Here is a 27489-nt window from a genome sequence, read left to right on the forward strand (position 1 = left end):
CACAAACAAACATCACTCTTGCCTTTGAGAAAAACTTGTGCATGTGCTCAACGTCTGTGTAACTCCAGCAAGCAAAACAAAGGGCCCTCTTTCCTGGGTTGGATTCATTTAGCAAGCATTAGTCTAGACTGGCATCAGTCTGTCAGTTTGCTTAATATTTAACTAGGTGCTTCACTATCCCCAGCAGGTCTGATTACCTTGTTGAATGGTCCCTATGGAAAGGGAAGGTGAGGGAAGTGTTTGCCTCTGTGGGCAGGAGGGAGTGTGTACAAGATTCAGACTGGCTAGCATGCAGACCTGCAGCGGTATGATCCCAAACTCCCCAGTGACTGACTTGTATCAGTAGGCCTGGGCAGCAGTCCTAGAGTCCTTTATATTTGCCTAACATGACCTTCTTCACACAGGGGTGGTCTGCTTGGTGGTGACAATCATGTACTGGTCTGGCTGGGAAATGGGAGCTGTGGAAGCCATTTCCCTCTCCATCCTCGTTGGGTCTTCTGTTGATTACTGCGTGCACTTGGTGGAGGGCTACCTGCTGGCGGGGGAAAACCTGCCACTACACCAGGCAGAGGTGAGCTCTTTTCTTCCTATAGCCTTGCATCTGTTCCTCTCATGCCCTTATGCCACTTGGCTGTGATGCAGGGCCTAAGGCATGATGGGCAAGGGGAGATGTGTCTTGCCACCCTCACAGCATGCCTGGGAAGCTTGCTGCTTGTCCGGCTGAATGGTGAGACTGATACGAGCATGTGTACCCAAGTACTGTAAACCCAGCTGAGGGTCCAACCCACATGGTTGTCTCTTTCTTACTGGCCACAGCTGTGTGCAAAGCAACCCCTTTTTGTGTCCTAGTGAAGGCAGTCTTGTGCTGGAATGGCCCTACGCTCATTCTGTAACCTTTGCAAATTGCTTTGCTGTGCTGTGCTGGACCTCCAGGTCTTCTCTGGCCTTGTTAACATCTTTTGCCTGTTAGGGAAGATGGAGACCACAAAAGCTTGAGGATCTCTGATCCCAGGTATAGTGTCTGCATGCAGTGCCTCCGTTGCGTAGGCCCAGCAGTCAGTCTGATGTGGCTGAAAGGAGGCACAAAATCCAGCAGACTTTGCCTCTAGTGTTTTTAACCTCATGGTTGTTTGCCCAGTGTGTTCAGAGACTGCATGAACTGTCCAGTCTGCGCTCACGTAGCATCTTTGTCCTGGACCAGGACCCAATGAGCTAAGCCGCCCCCTCAAAGGCTAAAATATTAGTGCAGCCCCACGTGCTTGTCCCCACTCCCCCTTAACACTGCTGTCCCTTCTGCCAGGACCCCACAGCGTGCCGCCAGTGGAGGACGATTGAAGCAGTCCGTCACGTGGGTGTGGCAATTGTCTCGAGCGCCGTCACCACAGTGATTGCCACCGTCCCGCTCTTCTTCTGCATCATTGCCCCTTTTGCTAAGTTTGGGAAGATTGTGGCCCTCAACACAGGAGTCTCCATCCTGTACACATTAACTGTGAGCACAGCCCTGCTGAGCATCATGGGGCCTGGCACCTTCATCCGCAGCAGGACTTCCTGCCTCAAGGCTGTGGTGGGGGTGCTTCTTGCTGGCCTGCTGGGTCTATGCATCTGCCTTGCCCTGCTGAAGAGTGGATTTAAGATCCCTCTCCCTAACGGGACAGCCCTGTAAACCCTATGCCAAGAGCCACATGCTCTGTCCTCTTGCTCCCTTTCTTTTTTTCTTTTTTTTTTAAAGGATATTTTTTGTAAGAAAAAAAAAGAGGAAAAAAATCCCCTTTTTCCAGAAGTTTTTCAACTCCAGATGCACTTTATTTTCTAATGGGTTTTGCTCTAAACTTGTATTTATTTTGGGTAGTGGTGGATGGATGATGGACAGTGAGGGCTGCCCAGGGAATACCTCAGGCTGTGAGTAGGAGGGGAGGAGGGCTCCTTCTCTCAATTTGCTTTCTGCTTTTACTTTCTTTTTTCTTTTTATTTTTCTTTTTCTTTTTTTTTCTTTTTTTTTTTCTTTTTTTTTAAATGAACAGAGCTTTCTGGAACCGCAAAGCTAAAAGAGGAGAAGATGGGAAGGCCATCTGATCCCTTTCAAAACCCTTCCCTCTGCCCCTCCCCTCCCCTTGGCCAAGGTCAGCATTGCAACGATGACTCTTGAGGTGATGTCCTACCCCCACGCCAAGCCTGTGCCTCATTACCTGAGCCTTCAAAAACAGCGGTGAGCTGTTGGGCAGGCATGGGAAACAGCATTTTCTGGAACCCTTTGCCCTGTACCCAAGCTAGACCAGCAGTGAACTTGCTGCACAAGAGCTGTTATGGGTGTCATTGTGGGATCCAAACTAGACATGCTGGGTGGCACCACCTGCAGTGACCTGCTTTCGTCATTTGTGGAGGGCATCAGAACATATGGCTTTCCCCTTCTTTCTGAAGGGACAGCGCACCTTTCGCTGGGATCACTTGGGTCTGTGAACAGCCATCAGGAATGCAAGCGGTGCCCTCAGCGACCTGCCCTCCTCTCCCTCATCTCAGTAGTGAGGCCAAGGCAGTATTGATGCCCAGTCCCACCTCCTGCTCAGTGTGTGACCTCAGCAGTCACTGACTCTGCTCTTCATGGTGGAAAGAAAACAGCCTTGAGGGCCCTGCAGAGCCTTTTGGTCATAGCAGTCAGCTCTTAGCCTGAGGACAAGCTAACCACTGGGGCCAGGTAGAGCCCATACCTGGTGGCATGCACAGATAAACAGTGGTGCATCCTCTGTGGCACCTTAGAGACACCCTCAGTTGTGGAGACGTGAGGGCAGCGGAGCTTCAGCCTGCGGCTGCTGCCTGCTCAGAGCAGATGGTTTATATTAAAGTAAAATGAAATCGCAAACTGGTGCCATTAACAAGTACATTTTAAGCATCACTGATTCTATCATACTTTTAAAATTGAAATAGCTAAGTGTGTGCATTGATATGCAGCACATCTGGTCCTCGGCAGAAGGGGAGGGGTCGTGCCCCCTGGGAGATGCATTAAATGTTATTTACAGGGATGCCAATAGAGAGGGGTGGCCGGAAAGTAGCCTGCCTCCGTTTGTTTGCAGATACCATGTCCCTGGTGGCTTTGTGTTCTCTGTCTGGATTGACCCCCTTTTTAAGATGGAAATTCCAGGAAGCACATCCCCATTGCCAGCCAAGTTCTGGGCACTGTGCTGCTGAGACAGACCAGCAACTGCTTCTGCGTGGCTCAGTGTATCCCTGCTCTGATCGCTGCCAGTCTTACACCTTCACATCATGTCATCCCTGTGAAATCGGATCAAATGTTTGTTCCTAAACTAGGTTCCCCAAGGCGTCAGCTGGAGAGAGGAGTGCCAGGACAGGACTCATGTTGATGCCAGGGGCAATCCAGAGCAGTCCTGCTGCAGGCAGTGAGGGTGGTGAGAGCCTGAGCAGACCTGGTTTCTTCCTTGTCATCCCATGGTGCAGCCTGGTTACCTCTTTCTGCAAACTGTTAAGTGTTCCTTGCACCTATCTCTGATCTGGACCAGTCCCTTCATAATGAATCCTGTGCCCATGAATAAATGGTTCTGGAAAGGATTTTTTACTATCCTTAAGCTGTGCTGCTTTGATGACTGCTGTGCACAGTTCAGCCCCAACATTGATCTGTAAGCCATACTTTTCCCTATGTCTGTTCTCCAAATTTAATTACTAGTGGTGCCCTGAGCACTCCTAAGTGGCAGTGAGCATAGAGGGCAGTGTGCTGATGATGTACAGCCCCATGAGACCTGTGTGGGTGCTGCAGGGGAGAGCAAGGTAGCCCGAGCGCTGCTGCCATGGATGCTCTGGCTGGTGGCTTGACCTGAATTTAGCTAATGCTTCAAACTCCTTGGGGTGTTTAAAGCTGATGGATATTCGCAAGGTCACCAGACAAGAGAATAAGGTGCTGAGTCCACCCTTAGAGGAAGTTCCTCCTCCTATGAGCATGAAGAAACCTTGAAAGGTCTTTAAGACAAGGCATAGATGTGCTTTGAATCCTGCCAAGTTTAAAGCTCATTTAAGCCCCTGGTGTCCTATGTTTGTGCTCACTATAAAGAGGCTCTGTAAGCCCCCCACCTCCAGAGTGATTCTGGACACACCATGCTGGGACCATTCATTCAGCCACTCTTGGAAGGCAAAGATTAATTTCAAAGTAGTGGAAAACCTTTTATGTCTCTTGGGTCTGATCTGGCAGCATCTGATCTGCAGACAAAAATAACAGATTTCTTGGCACCTGACAGGATTTCATCTGTTTTCTGGAGCAGGCAGGGGAAAGGACAAGTTATCATTTTTCCCTTCTCCTCTCTGGCCAGCCCAGGCTCGCTTAGTGCAGAAGGGCTGGCTGGCACTAGCTGGAGCAGGACTTCACCTTGCCCTTGTTTGTCCAAGGTGGTACTTGGACAAAGGAGAGCAATGGCTGGAGTGATTCAGAAAGAAGAATGAGAGACTGAGATAGGTGCAGAACTGTAGCAGATGATTCACAAAGGCGTACTGAGGAAATTGTGCCCCTCCAGCAAGGAAACTGAGGCAAGGAGAGGAGGAGGAACTTACTCCAGATTATAGTAGGATGGCAGAAGAGCCGGGAGATGATCCTAGGTGATGCTTTTCACTGCAAGGACTCGCTGGATGTTGGTAACCTGAAAACTTGATTAAACATAGTCATGACACTGGTCTTACAATCTAACTAGACGCTTGCCCCATCACCATTTCACTCTGCACAGCTCTGTGTTGAGGATGGCTGGTGCTTTCTCCATGTGCAGTGGAGTGAAAGAGGCTTAGAGGTGGGGCCCAGCCTTCCCCAAAACGTTTGCAACACCCTGATCTCCCCAAGTGTCTGTGGAGACAATAAATCAGTAGCAGATGTGTACATCCATCTCCATGTAGGCAGTGTCTTCCTTGGGATTAGATAATATTCATAAAATTATAGAGGTAAGAAAATGGATGGGTTTATCTGAGCAAATGTGAAGGTGGGGCTGACAGCCCTGCTGGGAATCGGTGCTCTGAGGCAGATGCTCATAGCAATAAAAAGCAAGGCCTCACCTGTCTGGCGCTGTTCCGGGAGCAGATGCTTGCCCTAAATTAATTCCTCCCACATCTCTACCTATCTTCTTTCTCTGATGACTCCTCTGTTTCCCAGACCATCTCTTGGGCCCTGTCGTCTTGCTGAGCAAGGTTCAGCCTTCTCTGTGGTAGCTGCTCGTGCCCAAGGTGCTCGCAGAGTCTGGACTAAAAGTGGCTAGAGCTTGTCTCAGGGAGAATTTCTCAAGCAGAGGAAGCTACGGAGTTAAAATGCTTCATATGAAGCTGTCAGTTTTCATGTTTTTAAACAGTAGAACACAGCAGACCAGCCTTACTTGGAAGAGAATGCTCTGATTTTCCATTTCAGAACAATTTTGCTGTAATTAAAAAGAAACGTAAACAATTTCCCAGTTACAGCACACTGCAATGGAATATTTTTGTTAACTGCCCACTCCTTTATTTCTAGTAAATCCTGTTTTGGGGGTTACATTCTGAAAAGTTGATGTTAATGTTTCAGGATGGGGCTCATTCTGAAACTGTGCAGTCTCCTACAAATTGGAGTGGGTGCTGTCCTCACCAGAAGCTCTGTCGCTGCCAGCCCAGGGCAGTTGCAGGAGAGCACTGCTCCCCAGTGTTGAAGCACTGTGATATATGCACAGAGCTGGTGTCGCTGCTCATTGCCTTCAGTGGAGCTGCTAAGTGAGTTCAAGGCTCCCCATGGCTGTGGACACTCAGGGAGAGAGTCCCTGCTCGCAACAGCCCTGTCGAAACCAGCTTTGGAGCGAGGAGGAACAGAGTTGATGTGATTTGCAAAGATCAGTGTCAGAGGAAGGAATAGACCCAGGTCTCCTTGCTTGCTTTGTTTCCTTATGTCGTGGTGCCTCTTGAGGTGCTGGGTTCACGCGGGGTCTGTACAGGCAACTGGGGCATCAGGTTTGGACACTGACCTCGGCAATTCCAAAGGCTGCAGATACTGAAAGGGGATCAGGGCTGTGTTTCTCAATCCCTGTTGGATCTGAAACTATGCCAGAGCAAAGGCAGCCTGAGAAATATCCCCAAGGAGAAGGACGTGTGGCATGCTTACAGAGTTACTGGGACCACTGATACGGTAGTCTGGATGCAGTGGTCTCTGGAGACCCCTGGCTTTGTCTCCGCTGGAACGAACTGGGATGTTGCTTTATGTCACGGCATCTAATTCTTTTAGCTTGTCCTGCACTGAATTTTATTACCAGAGCAGCCTGCCCTCCTGGAAGGTTATAAAAGGCTTTTTATTTAACCCTGTGACATGTATAAATCCTCCCACACTGTCCACAAAGGAAGCTGTGCAGATTGATTTGCAGCCAGGCAGGACAAATTCTCAGTCTCTTGGTTACTTCTTCCGAAATCACTCCTCACCCCAGATAGCACACAAGCCATAGTTCACAGGTTTTTCAAAGGCCTCTGCTAACTGCTCTGCCCTGGCTTAGTATGCAGAGTCCTGGAGCTAAAAGTCTTTTAAGGCCTGTCTCCATCCTGAGGATGTAGTTGTTTGGTTGTTTGGCTTTCTCCCCTCCACTCCTGTTTTGGGCAGTTGCTGGAGGGGACAGGAGGGTGATGGCCAGGACCAGAGGCAGAGCAACTAGCAGATGAGTAGAAAGGTTTGCAGGGGGAAGCAGAAGAGAACAAATGGGAGGGAGGATGGTTCAAAAGCCAAGGGGAGAAAGAGGTGTGAGCACCCCAAGGACAGAGGGAGGGAGGGCGCTGCCGTTTCACCACGTCGTGTGCAGACCTTAGAGTGTCGGTTCTCAGAGTGATGTAGCACAATTCCTGATGTAACGTACGCGTGTTACTTTTGTAAGTCGTCTCCTACCCTCACTATTTTCAGTGTTCCTTGATTTTTGGAGACTGTTGTAAATAAAAGATTTTGACATTCGCACGTTTGGAGCCCTCACTCGTCACCACGTCACTGTTGCATGTAAACGTAGTGCCGGCCAGGGTGGCACTGACGGGTTATGTGTTGTGTGTGCAAGTAATGCAGCAGGGCTGAGGCCACAGCTTCAGTTCCCAACATGCACAAGATTGTCTCTTCCTGCTGCTGAAATCAGGCCCCTTGAAACCAACTTAGCCCATCCAGAAAAGCTGACAGTCTGGAAAAGCCAGCTCAGGATCCCACGCAGGTCTGCAGGAGGGCTGGCTCGAGCGGGAGCTGTAGCAAAGTTTTGTGGAGGCCTTTTACTCCTCCATTCCATACCGTGCTTCTGCCAGTGCATGAAGATTGCACTTCTGCGCTGACTCCATGAGAAGGGGATTCACCTGCCTGCCCCTGCGGCACTGCAGTTTCTCACAATGCAGAATGCCTGGCATGAACTTCTGGTCAAGGTTTTGTCTCTGTCCTGTGCGGCAGCAGCGAAGAGGTACTCTGCACTTCCCAGGACCACGCTGAACCGATGCACGCAGAGGCCAGCAGCAGGATAGGAGGAGGACCCAGGCATTTACCACTCTTTGCAGCCGTGCTGAGAGAGGTTTGCTCCCCACACCCTCTCATTTGGGTATGCTCACACTGCACCCAGCTACGACGCTGCTGGGAAGGACAGCACCAACAGCACATTGCAGCAAAAACCTCCCATGTTTTCAAGCCCTCACTTCTACAGATGAGGCCAAAGTTACTGGTGAAACCCCTGTTGTAATAAATACCAGGAAGGCTCAGGGTCGCAGTCTGATGAGTAAGAAAAAAATGCACTATCCACAGGGAGGAGGAATGTGGTCCCTTTAATGAGAAGTTGGGGATTGCAGGTAGGGGAGGGTTTATGCTCAAGCCTGCTGCTGGGAAATTGCCAAGCAAGGCTGGAAGGGGGTTGGTTTTGGCTACAAATTCAGCCCTTTGCCCCAAGAGCAGGCGCAACGGGCACTCCCTTGCGTGCTGGCGGGGAGACCTGTGTGCGGATTGCGGACCACGGAAGAGGCACGTGTTTCCCTTTGCAGGACTGTGGGACCACCTGGCAGTGGTGAGTGCCCAGGGCTGCCAAATGTGGGGATGGGGGCACAGCAGCTGCAGACACAGGCAGAGATGGGCAGGGTTTCCATAGCTCTTCAGAAAACGGCTCCTGGGCAGAATAAGGGTTTGGGACGGGGAAGGGGCTCAGAGGATGGATTACACGGGGTGACAGCTGCTCGCTATTCATTTCAAACTGGCAGAGGTGGGAAGGAATTGTGTTTCTGCCTGCGGGAGCCTGTCCACGCAGGGTTGCTGCCTCAGCGCCTGTGCTAACACTGATGGTCCACGCTCTGAAACCTGCTGCCTGCGATTTGGCAGAGCCCCATCTCTTCTTCCAGGTGAGTGAGTCTGGTGCGAAGTCTTCATTACACACTGCAAATTCCCCCCTGGTTTTCTGTCAAGCTATGGCACAGCGAGGTCTCCATTGCCTCCCTGGTGCCCCACCAGCGTTTAGGGGCTCTGCCTGTGTACCCTGGGGTGCTGCAGCAGGTGCAGCCTGCACCCCTTCTCCCACAGGCTCCTTCCCACCCTGAAACCGAACCCCAAGCCCCAATTCTGCGGCTTTGAAAGGGAAAAGCCACCTTCTCACTGAAAAAAACGCGTGTCAGAGCCTGCCCTTTCCACTTGGGCAGGATGCTGTCACTGCGCCTTTGTCCCTGCGTCACCCGCCCATCCCTGGGAGACTTTTTGGGGGAGCCGGAGAGATGGGGCTGGACTTGTTAGTGCTCCTTATTTTGGCTGAAATTAATAAACCGGCGGGGGGGGGGGGGGGGGGGGGGAAGGTGCACGATCCCTCCCGCCTTTGCACGAGGCGGCGGCACGAGGCGTTCGCACGAGGCCGCGGCACGAGCCGGCGGGGCGGGCGGGCCCAGGTGCAGCCGTTACCTCGTCAGGGCGCCATTAAGGCGCAGCTGCGGGGGGGGAGCGGGACGGGATGGTGAGGGGAGCCGGCTGCTTCTGCCACGACGGTGTCGCCCCGGGTGAGTGGTCGCCCCGTGGCGGGGCGGTGGGGTTCGTCGGTGGCGCCGAGCAGCGGTGGCGGGGGGGAGGCAGGCAGGCAGGCGGGGGGTCTGTCTTGTCAGGGCTCCGCCGTGCCGAGGTGCGGGGCGGCCTCCGCTCTCGGTGCCGCCCTGGGGAGCTTTAGGAGGGGGATTAAGCCCCCCGGTGGCCGGGGTGGGGGCGGCAGGCCGGCTGTCCCCGCCTCGGAGCAGCGCCGGTCCCGCTTCTCGTCCCGTCCCCTCTGCTCTGTCACTAACGCCGTCCCCCGTCCCTCCTCCCCTCTGCTGCAGGTGGCTTAGCACAGAAATAGGGAGCTTTTAAACCTCACACTCGTCTGACTCAGCCGTGGTGAGGAAAACAAGGGTCTGCTGTTTTTTTAATTTTTTTTTTTTGTTTCCCCCCACACAGTCTTGAGTGTGGTTTTTGCTCCTTGGTGTTTTTCTCCCTCGTGCTGTGCTTGCTGCCTCTCATCTGCCCTCTCTAAGCACCCTACCCCGTAGATGGAGCCTGTGTGGGCATTGCCTTGTGTTGAGCGGGGCTGGGACTTGGCCCGTCGCTGGTATCTACGCAGCCCCGCATGGCTTGTTATCCATTTCTGAGTAGCTCGGGAACAGTCTTCTCCCTCTGCTGATTGACACAAAGGTCAGTCAAAGAGGATGACTCACTCTCTTCCCTTCCCTGGTAATTTGTTACCGGGCAGATGACACATCTTAGGGGCTCCTCAAGCAGTGAACAGAGCTCTGGCAGACCTGCAGGGAGCTGTGCCTCTGGGATGCTCTTTTTTTTATCCTTGTGGCTGTTTATTCAGCTATTATGTGCTCCCCAGGGCCTGAAGATGGTGATGAGCAAAAGCCAGAGGGGCTGGGTGCCAGGTTTTCCTTTGCTGTAAAGCCAGTGCAGGAGCTGAAGTGAGCCTAAAACAGTGGGAACTTGGAAGGTTTGTGGATTATGTTTCTCTGTTGGCCCACAATGCCTATTTCTTGTTGTCTTTTTTTTTTTTTTTCCCTCCCCTCTCTCAAGTTAGAGCAAGTTTATTGCCCCAGGAGCTCAGCATGAAAACATGTTTCAGACTGCTGCATGCAACAAGCAGCAGAAAGGGCCAGGGAGCTTGGTAGTACCTTGATGGGTGTTTTGGCAGGGACAAAAGCAGTGAAGGAGCCTGGACAGGAATAAGGTCTGAAGTGCATGGGGCTGGGGTGAGAAAGGTTGCCAAAGATTTGGTTTCAAACCCAGATTTGAAGCAGAGAAGTCGTTTTTCTAGGTGGGGTTGTGCATGTGTCGGTCTGGGGGGATGGATTAATCTGCCAGTGAAGTGCAGCCCTGGCTGGGCTGAAAGGCAGCAGCTGGTAAACAGCACTGTAAACAACTGTTTGTGATGGGAAGCAGGGGAGGTTGAATTAAATCACAAATAGGTTGTGATTTAGGCAGGCAGTAGAAGTGTCCTCCATTTTAAACATCAAAGGTTCTGCTTCCAGAAAAGGAGGTTGTGAGGCAACAATAAGGGCTATGGACTAGCCAAGAGGGTATGTGTCTTAGAGGAAGGGTTGTGTAGCTGATCTGATAGTGTGTGGGCAGGGAGGCTGGGTCATGTCCTCTTCCAGTGGAAGATGTGGCAGTTTCAGAGACCCCCAAATGAGGGTGGGTGTGAGGATATCCAGTTGCTGAAGGGGTGAGCTGAAATACGGTGCTGAGAGAATTGTGGCTTGGCTGGTTTTGGCAGGAAGGCAAGCAGCTCTTACTACCTCATGACTGCTTTACTTTAATGCTTGTTAGCTTATGTTCTGTGTTAGGCTCATCTTAGCTACAGGTGTGGGCACTGATGTCTTATTCCCCATCACCAAAGATCTCTGCAGCTTTGTCAGAGCACTGCAGGTGATGGGTCTTGGGTGATTAAGAAGTTCCCACACGAAATGATGTGATGTGAGATTATTTCCCTAACCAAAATGAACGCAGAGAGTGCAGATGCAGAAGGGATGGGACCCTTTATAGCCTGGGGCAGGGCAAACTCAGGGAGTGCTTTTAAAACAGCTGTGTGCAGGTGGGTTTTTTTCTTAAACTTTGAACTTTTCAATTGAATCTCTTGGTGCTGAGTGAGAAGTGCAAGGTGACTGCAAGGGAAGGTTTCATGGCTGGACTAGGACTTTTAATCCTTTCTAGCTGATGGACTCTGTCCCACTGAGCTTCCCAGGGTTGTGTTGTGTTGGACAGAGGCATATGGAGAGTCAACAGGGACTTGGGTGTTCTCTCTTGAACCCATTCCCAAACCCATCAGCTAGCTTGTGCAGGCTCCTGGGAGCCTTTCCCAAGATATAATTGCCTGGGCTTCCCCTGAGCTTTCTGCAGACTAACAAAGGAGTTGGGAAAACAAGCAGGTGAGTTGATCAAGCAGTCAGTGCATAAGCTAATTGCCCACAAATGGCTGTCTGAGTCTGGACCAAAGTTTGTTGTCTCAGCATTGCGCACTGCCTGTCAGAGCAGCTCCATGCTATGGGGAGTGGTAAGAGCCACAAGCTGTCCCTTAGTGGCATTCAAGAGCATGATGAGTTTGCTGCTGCCTGCCACAGCTGTTCTGCTTTGCTTCAAGGAGTTTGTGTTTGATGGACAGTATAGTTTTGTTAATAAAGGGTGAGTAGTGGTGGCTCACCTCCTTGAGTGTCACCTGGGCTTACGGTTATCTCCTGAATGAGACACAGTGCAAGAGCACTGAAGGATCTGCTGCCTGTGGGATTTTCTTTCCAGCTCTTTGGAGAGGGGGAAGTTTCTGGCAAGAGAAACTCCTTCTTAAGCTGCAAGGCTGCTCAAGGGAAGGTAGTGATGAGGTGCTGCTTTGGTCATGTTTGGTGCTTTTACCCATTCTATCTTTAGACTTGGTCTGTGCCCTCTGGCACAGTGACACAGTGTTGCCTGCAGGCAGCTGAAACAGTTTGGGGGTCAGACTGAATTCTGTGAAAACTAGACCAGCTTTTTATTTTTCCTACAAGTGCTACTGAGCTAGCCCTGGATGGTGCACAGTGCTCCCACTGTATGCTCTTTGGGGGTGAAGTACTCCTGATGACAGTTTCTCAGGCTGGCTGCAGAGGGTGGTGGGCTGAGCTGCTTTGGAGCTTTAGGGCTGAGCAGTCTGTGCAGCTGTAATTAACCTGAGATAAGAGCATGCCTCTAACCCTGGAAAGCAGAGAGCACCAGGTTGGAGATGCCCAACTAAGCATTAATTCTGTCCTCTGCAGGTTATCATCGTGTGCTACTGGAGAAGTCCACCAGTGCTCTCCAGAAAGCCTTCTCTCTGCTGTCTGATCTGCTGAAGCCATTTCTAATAAAGCTAACTACAGAAAAGCAGATTCAGCTCCCTCTTAATGCATGGAGACAAGTAAGTTGTTCTTCCAGCACTGCTGCTCTCACCCCATTCCTGCTGAGCTGAGAAATCTGCCTTACCCCACTGGCTCTGATAACAAACCCTCCCTGCCCACCTAGCAGCTGGCTTTTGGGGGCACTCTGCAGTGGCAGGTCCCAGCAGGTTTAACTGGGTGCTGGGGTAGGGGCACATGTGGGACAGAGCTGGGATAGCTTAGCAGGCAGAGCCATGCTCCCTGTGCTGTTTGAAGGGGGTCGGTGGCTGGCAGCACTGGACCAGAGCTGCTCAAGGAACCTGGCTAGAGAAGGCTGGTGGTGACCAGCTGCTAACCTCTTGTGCGCTCAGCAGCCTGCAGTCCCATTTATTAACACTTAAAATTTGCTGTCTCTGCTCCAAATGGAGTGTTTACAGCATTGACATGAACAGCTGTCCCAGTCAGCCAGATCATAACAAATGGGAGTTCTGGCTGGAGTGTTATTTTGCTGCAAGGGGGCAATACATCTTATTACTAAACAATGAAGCTCGTGATGGATGGTGACGAGTCTCTTTGCTGTCTTGCTTGATGATCACACTGAAAAATAAACATAAAACTGAAGATGTTACTGGGGATCTAGGCAAGGCCTTGCATTATACCTGGGAAGAGACAGCCTTGAGGTTCTCTGGTGCCTTAACTGCATGCAAGAGCCTTTGCATCAGGCTGTTGGTTATGCTGCCACCTCTCCAGGAGGGATGAGCTGGGAGGGATGTGATGGTTGGGGAAGAAAATTCAGGGAGAGGAGGAGGTGGTGGTCAAGAACATGTCATCAGTGCTTGCTACACCCCAACTGGTCTCTTCCCTGGGAACGCTGCAGAGTTCTTGTCCTTGGTAACGTTGCCTGTCATCTGATGGTAAGGCAGTACTGGTTAAGCAGTGTTGTTTTGATGCAGCCTGAAGCAGGGCTGTGTTATTGGGGGAGTTTATGGCTTGAAGGGGTGGGGGGGGGCAGGGAGGGGGAAGTGGGGACAAGGTCCTCCAGAGAGCCATGGAGGAAAATGACGGTTACTGGGGGGACAAGGCCCTCCTGGGGGCCAGGCACATCATCCGGCTGCTTCAAGTGACTTGCATGGAGGACTGTAAGCCATAGCCTCTCTGAGCAGAGAACTGGAACAAAGGATATGTTCATTTAATGCCAACACAAAATTAGAGGAATTGTGTTCAACGGAAAGGAGGTGGGCCAGTCTGATCAGCTACCGCTGCTGTGCAGCTGCAGCAGCAAAGCTCAGCCCCGTGCAGGTATGTTGCCTACAACTCAGTTGCTGTAGATACCAATGGACTCTTGGACCGAGCTCTGCGAGAGCTGCAGAGGAGTGCTAGCTGGCTAAAGATGGTGGGTGACTCACTAATCTCATACACATACCTTCACCCACGCGCCCTTCCCCTTGTGCTGTTTCTAAGAGCAGCCAGCACAAGGACTGCTGGATTTTCTTATCTGCTCTCCCCCACCCTAAGGGTGGTTTTTTTTTTTAAATGTGAACTGTGAAATGATCAGAACAGGTGGTGCTGTGATTTCACACCAGAATAAATATATTCAGAGCTCAAGTGGGGCAAGCAGAACAGCCCCATGGGAATCAGCGTCTCCTCTATTTGGGCTGTTCAGGTGGCGGTACAGGGTGCAGATGCAGCACAACAGGGCTGACAGCAATGAAGACTGGCACGGGGTGACATGGGTAGTGTTGGGAAACCAATTAAAGCTCATTTAAAATATTAGCATATCAGCAGGCAGGAATTCTTCCGACTGGATTGGTTTCACTAGGAGATCTGGTAACAGGGCCAGCATTCGTCTGGCAGCTTTTTTTTCAGCATGCTTGCATTCATCACCTGACCTGGCAGGGCATTGCAGGGATCTGCTAGAGGAGAGTGGCAGAGGGGCTTGGCGTATCCCTGGGGAAGGGTATTCCCAGCATTGCCCTCTTGCAGCAGGAGCTGTGGCAATGAATGGTGGTGGAGGGATGAGCTCTCGGTTGGGAACCATGAAAGCAAACAACAAAGCAGCTCTGTTTTGGTGTGTGTTTGTGGAGTAGATGAAGGAGGGGGAAGCTTTTAAAAATCCCAGTCCTCTTTTTCCCAACAAGTTCTCCCTGGTATATATTTATATTTAGTATCTATTTAGCAGAGAAGAGGGGAGGGCTGTCTGGGAAGGGGGTTTGCTGAGAGGGGGTGGGTTTGTAATCCAGACAGATTCAAAGACAAACTTAAATAGAGCATTAATGGAAGAGGGAAGCTTTGAGATTGCAGCTTTCTATTTTGGCAAAAAACAAGCTTTCTGTGTGTGCCGGCTGCTGCTTGAGCGCAGGGGCGGTTGGTCCCTGCATGGAGGAGCTTTCATTTATGTGCACACACGCACTCCTGAGAGTCTTCATGCTGGTTGAGGGGATTTTTGGATCAGGTCCTAAAAATATCAGGAAGTGAAAAGAGGGAGTGGAGCTGGCTTACCCCATGCCTCGTGTGTGGAATGAGCAGTATTGCTGCCAGCTTTGGGGCTCACTTGCCTTTCTCCAGACATAGCTGAAAGCAGCCTGGCCTGGTGATCTGCAAGTTGTTGCTGGACACTTGATCTGGGGAAGACCTTGTGGCTTTGCCTTTCTCCTCAGGTGGAAACTGGGGCTTTGAAGCACTGCTGAGCAATGCCTCTCCCTGCTGCCTGGTTGTCTCCTGGGCTGGTTCTGCTGAGCATCCATTACCTCGCTCTTGTGGTGTCTTTTCCCTTAAAATTGTACTGAAATTGGAGGATCTGGTGTTGAAAGGTTTGCTGGACATCAGACTGCAGCCGAAATAATTGTGCTCCCTTTTTTATTCCTGTTCAAGGTCATGGTGCACTTGAAGATTTTATTTCTGACTGTTCAGTAAAGGTGAGTACTGGGACCAAGAAACTCATCTGCAATAGATTTGTGCCCAGTGACTGCCCAGGAGCAGGCTGCAGTTTCCTCACATGCATTTGCTCTTTGGGTCGGTCAAACCCTGATTTCTTTACACTTGTATTTTTTTTTAGTAGATTATCAATATTTGAAAATTACAGTCATGTTGCCTAGTTACCATGGGGTAGAGAAATTGCATGGCCTTGATTTCTGTGGGTGGTTGCGGATGGGTGTGCAAGCAATTCCCAAGCAGCTACCTGGGGTATGAGGGAAATTCAGCACCTGGAGTATTGCATGACAGGTCAAGGATACAGATCCAACTCAAGTGAGACAGAAATAGGAGTTAGTTGACTAGATACTTAACTTTTGTGGACCTCGGTACATGACATTACGAGAAAATAAGCTGAAGAAGGTCTCTGCACTCCCTCACTAGAAGTAGACAGAAGCTAGTCTCTAAATACCCCCATATCAGCAAAGAAATCACAACTTGGTCCCTGGACACAGACTTTGACAATCATTTCCTGCTAATGCTTTGGCCAGTGATTCTGTTGCTCAAATATTTGTTGAGAGGTGAGGTTCTTAGCTCAGTCAGTGCCTGGCTGAGTCCTTGCCAAGGAGGCACGAGGATGCTGGGAGATGTGACCTGGGCTGGTGTTGGTTTCTGCACTCGGAGGAATTCTGCTTCTGAAAAATGCAAATGTGGTTGGAACCAATTTTGTTCAAGAACGTGAACAGACACTCAAAGGATCTTTTTTCACTCTCCCCATGACTTCTCCTTCTCTAATTGCTAGGATGAATGCGTAAACCCTTATACTGAAGTGTTCACAAGAGCGGGTTTACTCATTTTACTCTTTTTCTTGGCATAAAAGGCATCTTATTAAGCGGGTTTTAATGTTTGCTCACCAAGAGACATGGATTATACAGCTTTAGAAATAACTTGCATCTGGAAAAGCCAATTAATAAAACAAAAATTCTGATGTCATTTTCTCATAAATTAGCAATTTATAGATAATTTACAGTGCTCATGTCATTAGGCAAATGGACTTTAAATTGATTTCAAATTAGTGGGTTAATGATTTCCCACAGGTATCACTTCAATGGGCAGCATATGCGTGGTGTTTTTTCAATGAAGGGGTAGGTGTGCAGGAGCAAACTCATGCGTCTGTAATTGAGGCAATAATTGGAGTGGTGGTCACATTCAAGTGCAGTATTGATCTGCAAAAAAAGTGCTGACTGTCTCCATCACTGTGGCAAAGAGGGGGTAAGAAAGGATTCTGGGAAAGACTGCAGTCTTTGCATATTTCTTGTATAACAAGTTTCTTTTGGTACGCATTAACTCCAGGTGGTACGTTAAGGTAGCTGATTGATTTGGTATTGTTAAATAACCTTGCTGTTCACAGTACTGGAAGAAATATTCAGCCGAGTTCTAATTACAGTTGTAAGGGAACAATGTGTCCCCAAGTTGATGAAAAATGGGGTGAAGATTGCGTGGAATCTGAGACCAACTTGAGGGGGGAGGTGAAGTGCTCTCTGCGATGGCCAGGCTGCATGCTACAAGCCTGGCCTGGGAGCCAGTCTCCAGCCTTGCCACCACTCTGGTGTCAGCTTCCATCTCTGCATGACTGACTTTTTCCTCGTTTTTCTTTCCCTGTCATTTTGTCCCACCTGCAAAGGTTGTAAATACTTCAGGGGACAGCCTGACTGGCTCGTGTATTAGCACAGGGAGCGAAGGTTGGAGCCCTGAGGTGCTAGCAGGAGGTCAGCAATTGGTATCTCGGCTTGGTCAACTGTTAGTTGCCAGGATGTCCAGGCTAGTGTCATGTTGGAGGAAATCCGGAGCAACTCCACTGGCTAGGTTAGCATTTCTGTAGGCTTGCGCTGGCATTAATAAATCGATGATCTGGACTTTTTGTGTCTCATCACCCTAATCCAAGAGACATAAGAAATGCTAATGAATTCCTCCTCTGGGAGATGAGGAGTTATTGTCCCTATGCCACAGTGGCGTAACTGGGGCGGGGAGAGATGCCTGCTGAAGGTTGTGAGAGGGAAGAAGGGACTTCCCTCCCATTGATGTAGTGCTGCTTTCTGTAAGCCCCGCTTCACGTGGGCGTGTTTCGCAGTGTGAGGCTATCGAGGCAGGACAGCACCGTACAGAGAGTACGGCCTAAATTGGCAACACCCTGAGCAATGCCCTGGGCGTTGTTATTCGGTGCCACGGAGGGGGAGGCTGAGTGCTGTGGAGGATTATGTTTTGAGCACGACGGACAGTAACTCATGAATTAAACGGCTGTGGAAATGGATTTTGTTGGCAGTACATATTTGTGGAGTGCAGTCTCCCTGTGGCTGGCTGTTTACACAAACTCTATTGCTTCCAAGCTTTGTATTGCAAAATTAAATTCCTCCTGCATTAAAAATTTATGTTGGATGAAAAGATCAGTATATTGAAACTTCGTGAGAATATCACCCTCCATGTACATACACACCTCATTTAGATGTACCTTCCCTATGAATGCCAGCTGATGATCCAAATCATGCAAGATAAGGTTTATAATTACCTTCTATCAGTGCTCTTTAGGAAGTGGAAAGGTGCCCTTAAATAGGGGGTGATCCCTATAAAGATGAAATTTATACCAGCTGAGAAGTTGTTATTGCATCCCTTAGTGTTGCCTGTGCTTCCAGAGGGGTTGAAAAGAAACTAAGAGATAGATTTATGGGAAAGTGTATTTTCACAATATGCTATTTTGGATTCAAGGACACTGAAATTCTGTCATTTATTGCACAGAACTACTTGTGTCAGTACACAATTCAGTTCGTAATTATAGCCTTTCATCTTATTAGCATATGTAAGAGTTTATATAAGTTTTATCCAAACATTTTTTAATTCATTAGGTGGTGTTCTTGTATCTGCTGTGCCCTGGGGCTAAGAAACACTCTGCACTTGTTTCTTATGTAAATTAGACCTTAAAGACGCACATAAATCTGTAGACGTGCTTCTACCATTTAAAAATGATGCCTTAAGATGCATACAATGAAGGGAATAAGGATTTAAAGTCCCATCTCGGTGGACTACGCTTTATTTTGTATATATTTTGCAGGAAAGCAGATATAGCAGCACATCTTGAGAGGAGTTTGGGGAGAGAAGGTGGAATGAGGGGTAGGAAATGAAAGAGGAAGCAGGCTGATGGTGATAGTGGAAGCAAGCAGCAGCTTGAGGTAGAGACCCAAAACAGGACAGGGATGGGAGGGTGGCAAGAGGGGAGAAGGCTAGAAAGACCTTAGGGTGAGTTTTTTGGCATCACAGCAAATGTGGTCTTCCCGACATGTACAGCACTCATGGTGGCTATCTTGTGGGGGGTAGGAGGGATGCAGAACTCTAAGCACAGGCTTAGTGCTGCTGCTGGAGAAGTCTGTTATAAGCAAGGAGCAATGATGCCGCCCTCACGGTGCGGAGGGAGCCCTGACCCTCCTTGCAGAAAGGCGCATTCGTGCTGGCTGGCTGTAGTGGTGCTCCACAGCTTGTTGGTGTTTCCTCTGGCCAGACGGGGCTTGGCCTCTTCTGTATGAAATTCCTTTTTCCCATTAAATCTCACATTATTTATTTCTGCTGCCTTGGCTTTGGCTGCACGCTGTGAGTCTGGAGGAGCCGTGACCTGAAGGGACCATCTGTTTCTGCGGGTGCAGCCTGCTGGCAGGCAGGAGGAGTGGTGGGGGCCAGGGAGGAGAGCTTCAACTCCCATATGCTGCTGTTCCCCGTGTCTCCTTGCTGCCTTGGTGCTTTGAAGGGGAAAAAAACCAAACAAACCAAAAAACAACCCAACAAAAAAACCTGCCCATTACCCTGGGCAGCGGTAGTGGAATCAGGCTGATTGTTTCTCCCTACAGATGGAGGCTGGGAAGAGCATCTTGTTTCCTCCCTGCATTGGAAACTCTCCCTTGGTCACAGGAGCAACCTGGCAGGCAGCACTGTTTTCTTCCAGCAGCTGCAGGGCCTTTTGCTGGTGCAGCAGACCACGCTTGTGGGGACCCAGGGGATGGACCTGGGAGCACCCAGCTTCAGAAGGGCTTTGTCTGATAACAGACCTCTGATTTCTAGTGGTCGGAGCCTCGGTCATAGTCTTTGGAGACCCACAGAAAGGCTTTGTGTCTAGATCTACAAAGGCGCTGAGGCTCCCATTTTACGAACCCAAATGGGATTTTGATGCTTTGGCTGCTGGCAGCCTGTGAATGAAAGCCCCTGCCCTGCGGTGCTATCTGTAAGTATCTGTCACTCTCCACGCTTAGTGAGACTGGGAGATACAACCTCTGATTAATGCCTCCAGGGAGTTTCTGCAATATTGTTTTGCAAGCAATTGTCATTTAACATTAAGGTAAATACCTTGCAGCTATGAACTAGAAAGCCTTTTTTCCCTTCCTTTTGAAAACAGCCTCCTGGCTTCACAAGCTCTCCAGCTAACATTAACACTGCCTCTTTCATCTGCCAGCGCTCCAGCCAACCTGCTGGTACCCCGGAGCTGGCCCTGAGCAGCATGTGGTTGCCTGCACCGGGTAGGGTTGTGGGCAGAGCAGCTTGCTGCTGTGATGGCTGGGAGACCTGAGGGGGAGAGGAAAAAAATGGAAAGGAAACTTGGTGCTTCTGCCCTTTTTACCTCTTGTAGGAGGAGACTGCTGGTTAGTTGGCACAGGCTAGTGCTGAGTGGTTGGATATGTAAATGAGTTCACTTTCATTAGGGATCTTGGTTATAAGAAAACACCATTAACTCCACCAAGGCTCATCTCTTTTAATACCTGTGTTTCCCCTGGAGACATCTAAGTTTCTAAGCTAATAATTTCTTACCAGACTCTGGTGACTTTTACTTAAGAAAGTAGCTTGGTGGGGGAGACACCACTCCTAATGTTTTTCCTTCATTTCTAAATGATGTGAAGTCTTTTAATTACTATTGCTTCTCTGAAATGTTTAGCTTCCACCTTTGCTTGGTCCTTGTTACCTCATCTGGTTCTTGCTGGTATAACCCAAGCTGACTAATGTGGTAGCGAAAACCCACAACAAAATCCTTCCCTTCGCTTTCTGTGTTGGAAATCAAATCAAATGTTTTTGGGTGGTCACTGCATTGTTGCAGGCGATAATGGTACCAGTGCATGCCCCCTGCCCCTGTGAAAGTCATGGACAACAGTCTCTCCTTTTTCCAGCAACCCCCCAAAAAGTCAGCAGTGTGCCTTGTTCTGGCTCCTTCACAGCAATGCAAACAATTAACGTTGCGTGAAAGCCACGGCTGCCCATGCTTTAACAGCATTGCAAATTGCAGTCATAAATTCAGAGTGCAGCTAATTGTTGTTTTATGGAGTAGATGTTCTTTAGGAAAAAAAATTAATCTGTAAACACTCTGATGCCCTGCTGAGCAGAGGGTATTTATCTTGGGTGAGGAATAGCCTTCCAGAGTAGTGGAAGTGCAAGGTGGATCACAGACTTTTCAAGGGCACCTGCGTTCTCCTGGTGTGGTTCTGGGTAAGTGGGATCTGCAAGAGTTTTTTTTAATAGGGGGTTTCACCTGCTGCTATAGCAACATGCCTTGTGATTATGGTGTTATTACTTGCTCTGGAAACCCCTCTGGCCTGGCTGAGATCAGGGCTCCCCTGTGCTGCCCGCTGCCCTTGTGAAGGGGAAGGATGCAGTTGGTTTGAAGGATTACACTGAAAGTGGATGCGACTGGCAGGGGACAGAGGTATAAACCTCATTGTGTAGGGGAAGCAAGATGCTGGGCAGACTCCGCTTTGTTAATTTGCCCAGATACTGTTGCATGGTATTTGTCACTGTAAGGAGGTGCCATGAGAGGGTTTCTGCCCTTCATCTGTCTTGAGCATGTCCTGAGGATTGATGGGAGAGCCCAGAATGAGCTGCTCTGGAGTCTTGGCCCAGAGCCCAGACCTGGAGTGGCCTTGTCCTGCACCCAGGGAAATCGATGGTGAAGCAACCTCCCTGTTTGGGAGGTGTCCAGGCTTCCACTGCTATAAGGACCCTAAGCTAGGCTTAAGCTCCCCTCCTTGAGACCCTGGCACTTTTAAGTCACCCAAAACCTGCAGCTTCTGGTGGTGACAGTCTCACCTTCAGAGACTGCTCCCCCGTCCTGCCAGTACCATGCTCTGTGTGCAAATGTAGTCCTTTAAAAGGCTACTTTCTTCCCTGAGTGCTATCATTCTTCTGAGCCTTTCATCTCTTTATTCCTAATTGGATCCTCTGTACTCAAATTGTTTTCATCTGTGGAAATGTTATGAGGGTGAGGTTTCAGCACTTTTTTCTTCTGATAATTTATTGTATTTTAATTCTGGTTTCAGTGTGCAGTGACTTGGCAGGATATGTGATTTGCAGGGAGGCAGAGAGTGGGAGGCTTTATAAATAAAAAACCTGTGTCTGTTCAGTCTCCCTTCATGACCAGGGGCTGATCTTTGCTACACCAGGGCAAACCTGGGAAGCTTTCCACTAAAATTTAGGGTGGCAGCAGCACAGTGCTGGTGTAGCAGGGATGAGAGTCTGACTGCATGTGAATTGTCAAGGCTGTAGCTTTCAGGGCTCTAAATAGACAATGTATGTGTATTTTAGTAACTGTAACCTTCACAGCAAGCCAGTTTCTGCTGAATGTGCAGAATGTAAACCTGCATTATAATAGCTGAAAAGGTTGTTTGTGGTAGATCTTGATACACTGTTTGGACTGGGCTTTGCTTTGCTCCAGGAGGCTCCAGCGAGGCTTTGGAAGGGAATGATGTGCTAATTGAGAATTCAGCAAATAACAGCTTTTAAAAGGTCCTTGTCTAGTAAGGCAAGAGACACCTCTAAAAACACACTTTCACTAGTTAGAAGCACGTAAGAGAATGTCCTTATGGGCTGAACGGGACACTTTAATTACAGGTAATAACAATGCTTTGAGCTTTACGAATGCTCTGTATAATCAAAAAGCTTTTGGCCCTTTCTTGTAGTGCTGAGGTGAAGCAGGTAAGGACAGGGAAGTTTGTTCTGTGGTTTTCCCCTTCAGTGCATGGAGAGGGCTGGTGGGAGCTGTGCTGAAAGCACTGTCTCTTGCCTGAGTCCAGCTCCTGAAAAGGACTTGGGCGCTGTGAGGAGCTTTTGGTGTAAACGTCAAGGCTGGCATATGTCTAGTGGTACAGTGAGTGTTGCTGGACAGCCAGTCTGAGATGGGATACTGTGTGAAGTGGGGCCTGGTGGGACTCAGACCTTTAAGCATGTAGCCTGCTTTATTGGGTTCTGTTTCAGCTGGAGTGAGTCCTATTGTAACACTACTCTTTTAAAGGAGAAAAACTTTGTAGCCTGTTCAAAGTGAGCAAAAGCATTTGAAATGAAAGGTTGAGCCAGGCTTTCATGTAAACAATGCACCTTTTCCCTTCAGTGGTGTGGAGGCTTGTGTGGAGTGCATCCTTGGCTGACAGCCCTGGAAGAGCTAATGGTAACCTCTTCTAAGAGGGGGAGAGGAAAGGTCTCCTCGGGAGGTGTAGTGCTGTCACACTGCTACTGCTGGAGTCTGATCCTGCTTCAAGAGGAACATATGCAAAAAGGGGTGAGAACAATAGCAGGTCACAGGAGTGGCTCTCTGCGTGTGGACTTGGCTTGTGGCTCTGCTGCTGGGGGTCCTGGGGCCTGACCTCCTAACTGATGCTCGCTCCTGAGCTGGAGCACCTCATCTCTGCTGCTGAATCAAGGGTTGCTCTGTTATGGGGTGAAGGAGGCAAAGGCTTCAATCAGTGCTCTGCTGTAGTTGCCAGGCTAGAAAATGTGTGTGTGTTATTGTGAAAATTCAATGTATAGAGAGGCCAGGTGGGAACAGGTTCCCCCAGTAATGCTGGCTCTTGACAATTGGTCAGAATGACTTGAAGGGGAGAAAAATTTTCATCCATCCCCTCCAACCCCAGCTGTGATTTAAAGGAGTCAATTTTTATTCCTGGTCTGAATGTGAGCTTACTCTGAGTGTTAGTGTGAGTATGCTTAGTTATATTTGTGTGTGGACCCTCTTGCTGCTGTACTGGGGCCCCTCAGACTTCCACTGCTGTACCTCTGCAGCTGATATATCTCGGCTGTAACCTATTTAGCTTTCCTGGCAAAAGTTTTCAAGTAGAGCATGAGGCTTTGCAGGCAGTGCGTGGGAGAATGTGAGCAAAGCCAGCAAGGTGTTCAAATTCAAGTAGGTCAAAAGTGGGAAAGAGAATTTCACAGGAAACAGACATGTGCTTCCAAAGGGAAGCCACGTAATTTTTTTTTTTAAACTCAGGTTTTCTGGAACTGAACCTAAAAAATAAATCCCTCCCACCCTGAAAATAATCACCCAAACCTTCAGTTCAAGCAAAACGTTTATCTTCAGTAGATTGGGCGGGAGCTGTTCTAAACTGGTGCAATTTAAGCTCATTTCTAAGTTGAAATACATGTGATCATTCAACAGTGTTTGAAAAGTTACTCACTTTTTTAATATGCATTTCAGCCCTGTTGCCCTCAACAACTAGCATGAATGCAAGTCAATCATTTTAAAACCAAATGCGGTGCTGTGACCTTGGTAATCGTGCAGCCAACCTTTCCACTGGCGTTCATCTCCACCCACCCTCGGGCACGTGGCTCGGGTGCTTTCTGAGTTGGGGCCCAGTGTACAAACCCTTCGTAAGTTTATCTGTGGGAACAGAAGGCTGTTATTCCACTGTCACTGCAGTTGCTGCATGGGAGTGTTGCAGTGGTGTGGGGGGAGGAAGGGGGAATATGCTTCTCTGCGATCACAAAATTGAATTCATTCCGTGTATTAATATAGCAAGTGTCATTTTCTTTACACAAAAGAGAAAGTTCAAGAAATAAGAGGTTTAACTTAAGTCATCAATACAAAAGAAATATGCCTCCGGTTGTACCACAGTAAACAAATGAAGCTGGATGTCTGTCTAAACAACCGGTAGCTTGCAGGCAAGTAAATAAAAACCACTCAAGAGGTGACATTTCTTCAAGGGGACCTTAATGTTTTGATTTACCTTCACTAAGGAGCAGAACATGGTTGCGTTAGTGGAGCTGCCCCAGCCCTGAACTTCGCTGGCTCCAGCATTTTCGTGTGAGCACAGAATACCGATCCCTGGGGAAAAGGACTTGGCTGGAGCTGGCTGGCGAGGCAGCTGCTGTGCAAGTTGCTGCAGAGCTGGCTCTGCTTCTGCCTGGCTCCCTCCACACGCACGCAAGGATGCCTCTGGGGCCTCTCGGGTTTTTGCAGGTTTTGGAAAGTTCCTGTGGATGTTGTGGCACTGCACACAATTTGATGCGCATGGCTGTGTTAACCTGTATTGAGAGTCCATCTGCAGAGAAGAGCAGCTGTGGGTGAAGCTGTACATTAGAGCAAAGGTGGGATGTGCCCAGCAGTGTGGTGGGAGTGAAGCATAGACAGGCACAGGAGTTGGAGTACTGCAAACCATGTGTTGGGAGCCCCCAGCCTGGTTTCATCATTGGCAGCACTCTGGTCACGCTGTGGAAAAAGCTTTTGGCTGAGTATCTGGGAATGCAGACTTAGAACAGGATTGTCAGGGCAGTGTCTGTCCACTCCATGGAGCAGGGATCAGCAAGTGCAGGGAGCTGAAACACCAAATGTCTCCTTGACATTTCCTTGTCACCCCTCCTCAGCCACTGAAACTGCTGGCTTATGGCTGTGAACAGCAGGAAGCACAGGAATGATTTCTCCTTTGACATTTAAATTACAGGCAACATTTCCAATTAAATTTCCCTTTTTTTACTAGATGTTGGTTCAGATGTATTAGCCTCTTCATTTTATTAGGGTTATTATCTGTTGTTGAGGCTGCTAGCAATGCAGAATTTGCTGACATTTTGGCAGAAAGGCTTCTCAAAGCATTGCCTGCTCTTAACCTTTGGGAATGCATGGGACTCTGCTGTTGGGCATTTGCCAAGGCCATGGCTGTCTTAAAAGCTCTGCCTCTCTGCTGGGATCTGCAACCCCAGTGAATCCAGCACATGCTGGAAATCCCAGGGCATCTTTAACTACCTACCCCTTGGCTGCAGTTTGTAGGCACTCTGCCTGGGTAGAAGATGGTGGGGGCTCTGGGAAGGATGCACAGGGAAACCCTGGACTTGCCCATGGAATTGCCTTCCAGAAGGGTATAGCGCTGAGCCCAAATATTTCCTGATGGCTTTGCTTTTCATCTGTTTCATTCTGCTGGCTGGATAAAGGTTTTCTTTTTCTCATCATGGTGAAGAGATGTTCCTTGTCAGGGCTCTTAATCTCCAAGGCTGTGCAGATAAACTTACAGACCTGGAAAGACAGAAGAGAAGGAGGATGTGGCTAGTCAGGCAGAGAGAAGGAGGCTGAAGAAAGAGCAGTGGGAGGGAACTGCAGGGGGAGAGAGAGGTTAGGAGAGGGTGAGTTATGTCACATTGTTCATTTGTGTTACTTGTCCTATTCTCCCAAGCTCTTGTGAATTAGAACAAACTGGGTAAGCAGAAACTTGCTGGTCTCCCAGGAGAAGCATCAGGAGATGATGTACAGGGATTTAGCCATACAATTTTTTTTTTTTATTTTCCAGTGCACTGTGGCTCATGTTTAGCTTGGAATAGCTTTACTGAGAGACCTGCAAGGCAACAGTTGTAGCATTACCCAGAGCAAGCAGGAGATGAGTGGGGATCAGCTGCGTGGCTGTTTCAGGCTTTATGACAAATATGTCGCAGGGATTTTGCTTTGTACAGAGCTGTGTAGTTAAATCCTCTTCAGCTTCTTTATGACTAGTGCTGCTCATGTAAGTTACTTTTTCTTCTGCTGGAGTTAGCTCTGGTCCTAGTATGATAGGAGAGAGGAATGTCCTTTGCTTCATAGGGTGTTGAGGGGCTATCGCAGCTGCCTTTGGTTATTCTGAAAGCATTTGGGTTGCAGGAGGAAGAGGGTTTGTGACCGCTTGTCCTAGTGCCAATGCCAGTGGTCATGGGCTGGATCTCAACTGGAAGAGCTGATGTCCAGTTCCTGGCACATCCAGAGGCTGTGGGCTAGGTGGGTACATGGGGGGGATGCCTTCTGAGGCTCCTCAGCCATGCACCCTGAGTGGGTGGCAGGGCAGAGCTGTGCCTGTGGCCCTGTGGGACAAGATGGATTGCCTGGACAAAAGCTGAAAAGATCCTGGGCTCAGTCAGCCTCACAAGTGCTTCCTGCCTGCTGTACATCTGGAGGGATATCACTAAGCACTGTTAAATGCACCAGCCATGCAACACAAGGCCCGGTTTCCTCTTCTACACATATGTAAACTCCATCTAAATGATTGTTATCTGGGGCTGGATCAGACTTTTGCTGGTATTTAGGGCAAACCCAGGATTGATGCTTGCTCTAATCAAATTCAGTATTTCTCCTGACAGTCCTTTGCCACTGCATAGCATCTTCCATGTCAAAGTCCCAGAACCTTTACAAGCCTTAATTACCTGCTTCTTTTCATCACATCCCTGTGGAGTAATATAATTCCGCAGTTTATAGACAGGAGCTTTGAGGTGCAGAGTGGCTAAGGTCAAGAGGAGAGATGCATGGAGAATGGTAATACAGGTCAGCAAAGTATTTTGACACCTAAATCCTTTCTGATTCTGAAGGAGAATGAGAAATGCTGAATTATCTGTGCCTTTACAAACTTCCCTAGCCACATACGTGCAGCTTGCTCCTTATTGATTCAAGATGAAGAGTAATTGAGAGGAGCACTGCTCCCAGGTGACTCCCTTAGCAGGGCATGGGACTGTATGACTCTCGGCAAGAGAGGTTTGAGGCTTGAGATGTGTAGCAGGAATGAAATGCGATTTATGAGGGCATAGATTTAAATGAATCGGTTCATTTATAAAATCAACTTCTCCAGGCTACTTAGCTTTTTGATGTCTCACCAGTATTTAATTGTCTTAACTTGGTCTTAATAGAATTATTAGGTTTTATATCTCTGTAGATCTTGATTTATTTCCCAGCTCTCAATCTATTGGCCTATGGCAACACTTCTGCTTAGCTTTGATTTGCAGGGGGGAGAAAAGTTATTAGACCAGCAAGTTTGTTCTGTATCAGCTAAGGGAACGGTTCTTAACAAAATCATCTATGTTTTGTGCTGCAGGTTTTAAGTGAAACATTGCTATGGCAATACTTTCAACACTGAATGCACTGGATGTTATCTTGATGAGTTAATTATTCTCCTTTCCCATCTTAGAATGGCCTCTGTCCCTCAATATTGCATACCTGAGTCTTGCCATCCCTCCTTTCTC

At 48.9% G+C, this 27489-nt stretch overlaps 1 protein-coding gene across 8 annotated transcripts in view; it reads left to right on the forward strand.

The window, feature by feature from the left end:
- The window catches only part of DISP3 (dispatched RND transporter family member 3), a 44739-nt gene extending 37805 nt beyond the window's left edge, over nt 1-6934 (forward strand). For 7 of the 8 annotated variants that reach the window (XM_030016988.2, XM_030016989.2, XM_030016990.2 and 4 more), the window contains exons 20-21: nt 405-571; nt 1301-2015. In XM_030016988.2, coding sequence (XP_029872848.1) covers nt 405-571; nt 1301-1663 — 530 coding nt within the window. In that variant the 3' untranslated portion in view covers nt 1664-2015. The other variant, XM_030016992.2, reaches the window with a different exon arrangement.
- The last annotated feature ends 20555 nt before the right edge of the window (nt 6935-27489 follow it).

This window comes from Aquila chrysaetos, chromosome 6 (genome assembly GCF_900496995.4).
Source record: "Aquila chrysaetos chrysaetos chromosome 6, bAquChr1.4, whole genome shotgun sequence".
Classification (NCBI taxonomy): domain Eukaryota; kingdom Metazoa; phylum Chordata; class Aves; order Accipitriformes; family Accipitridae; genus Aquila; species Aquila chrysaetos.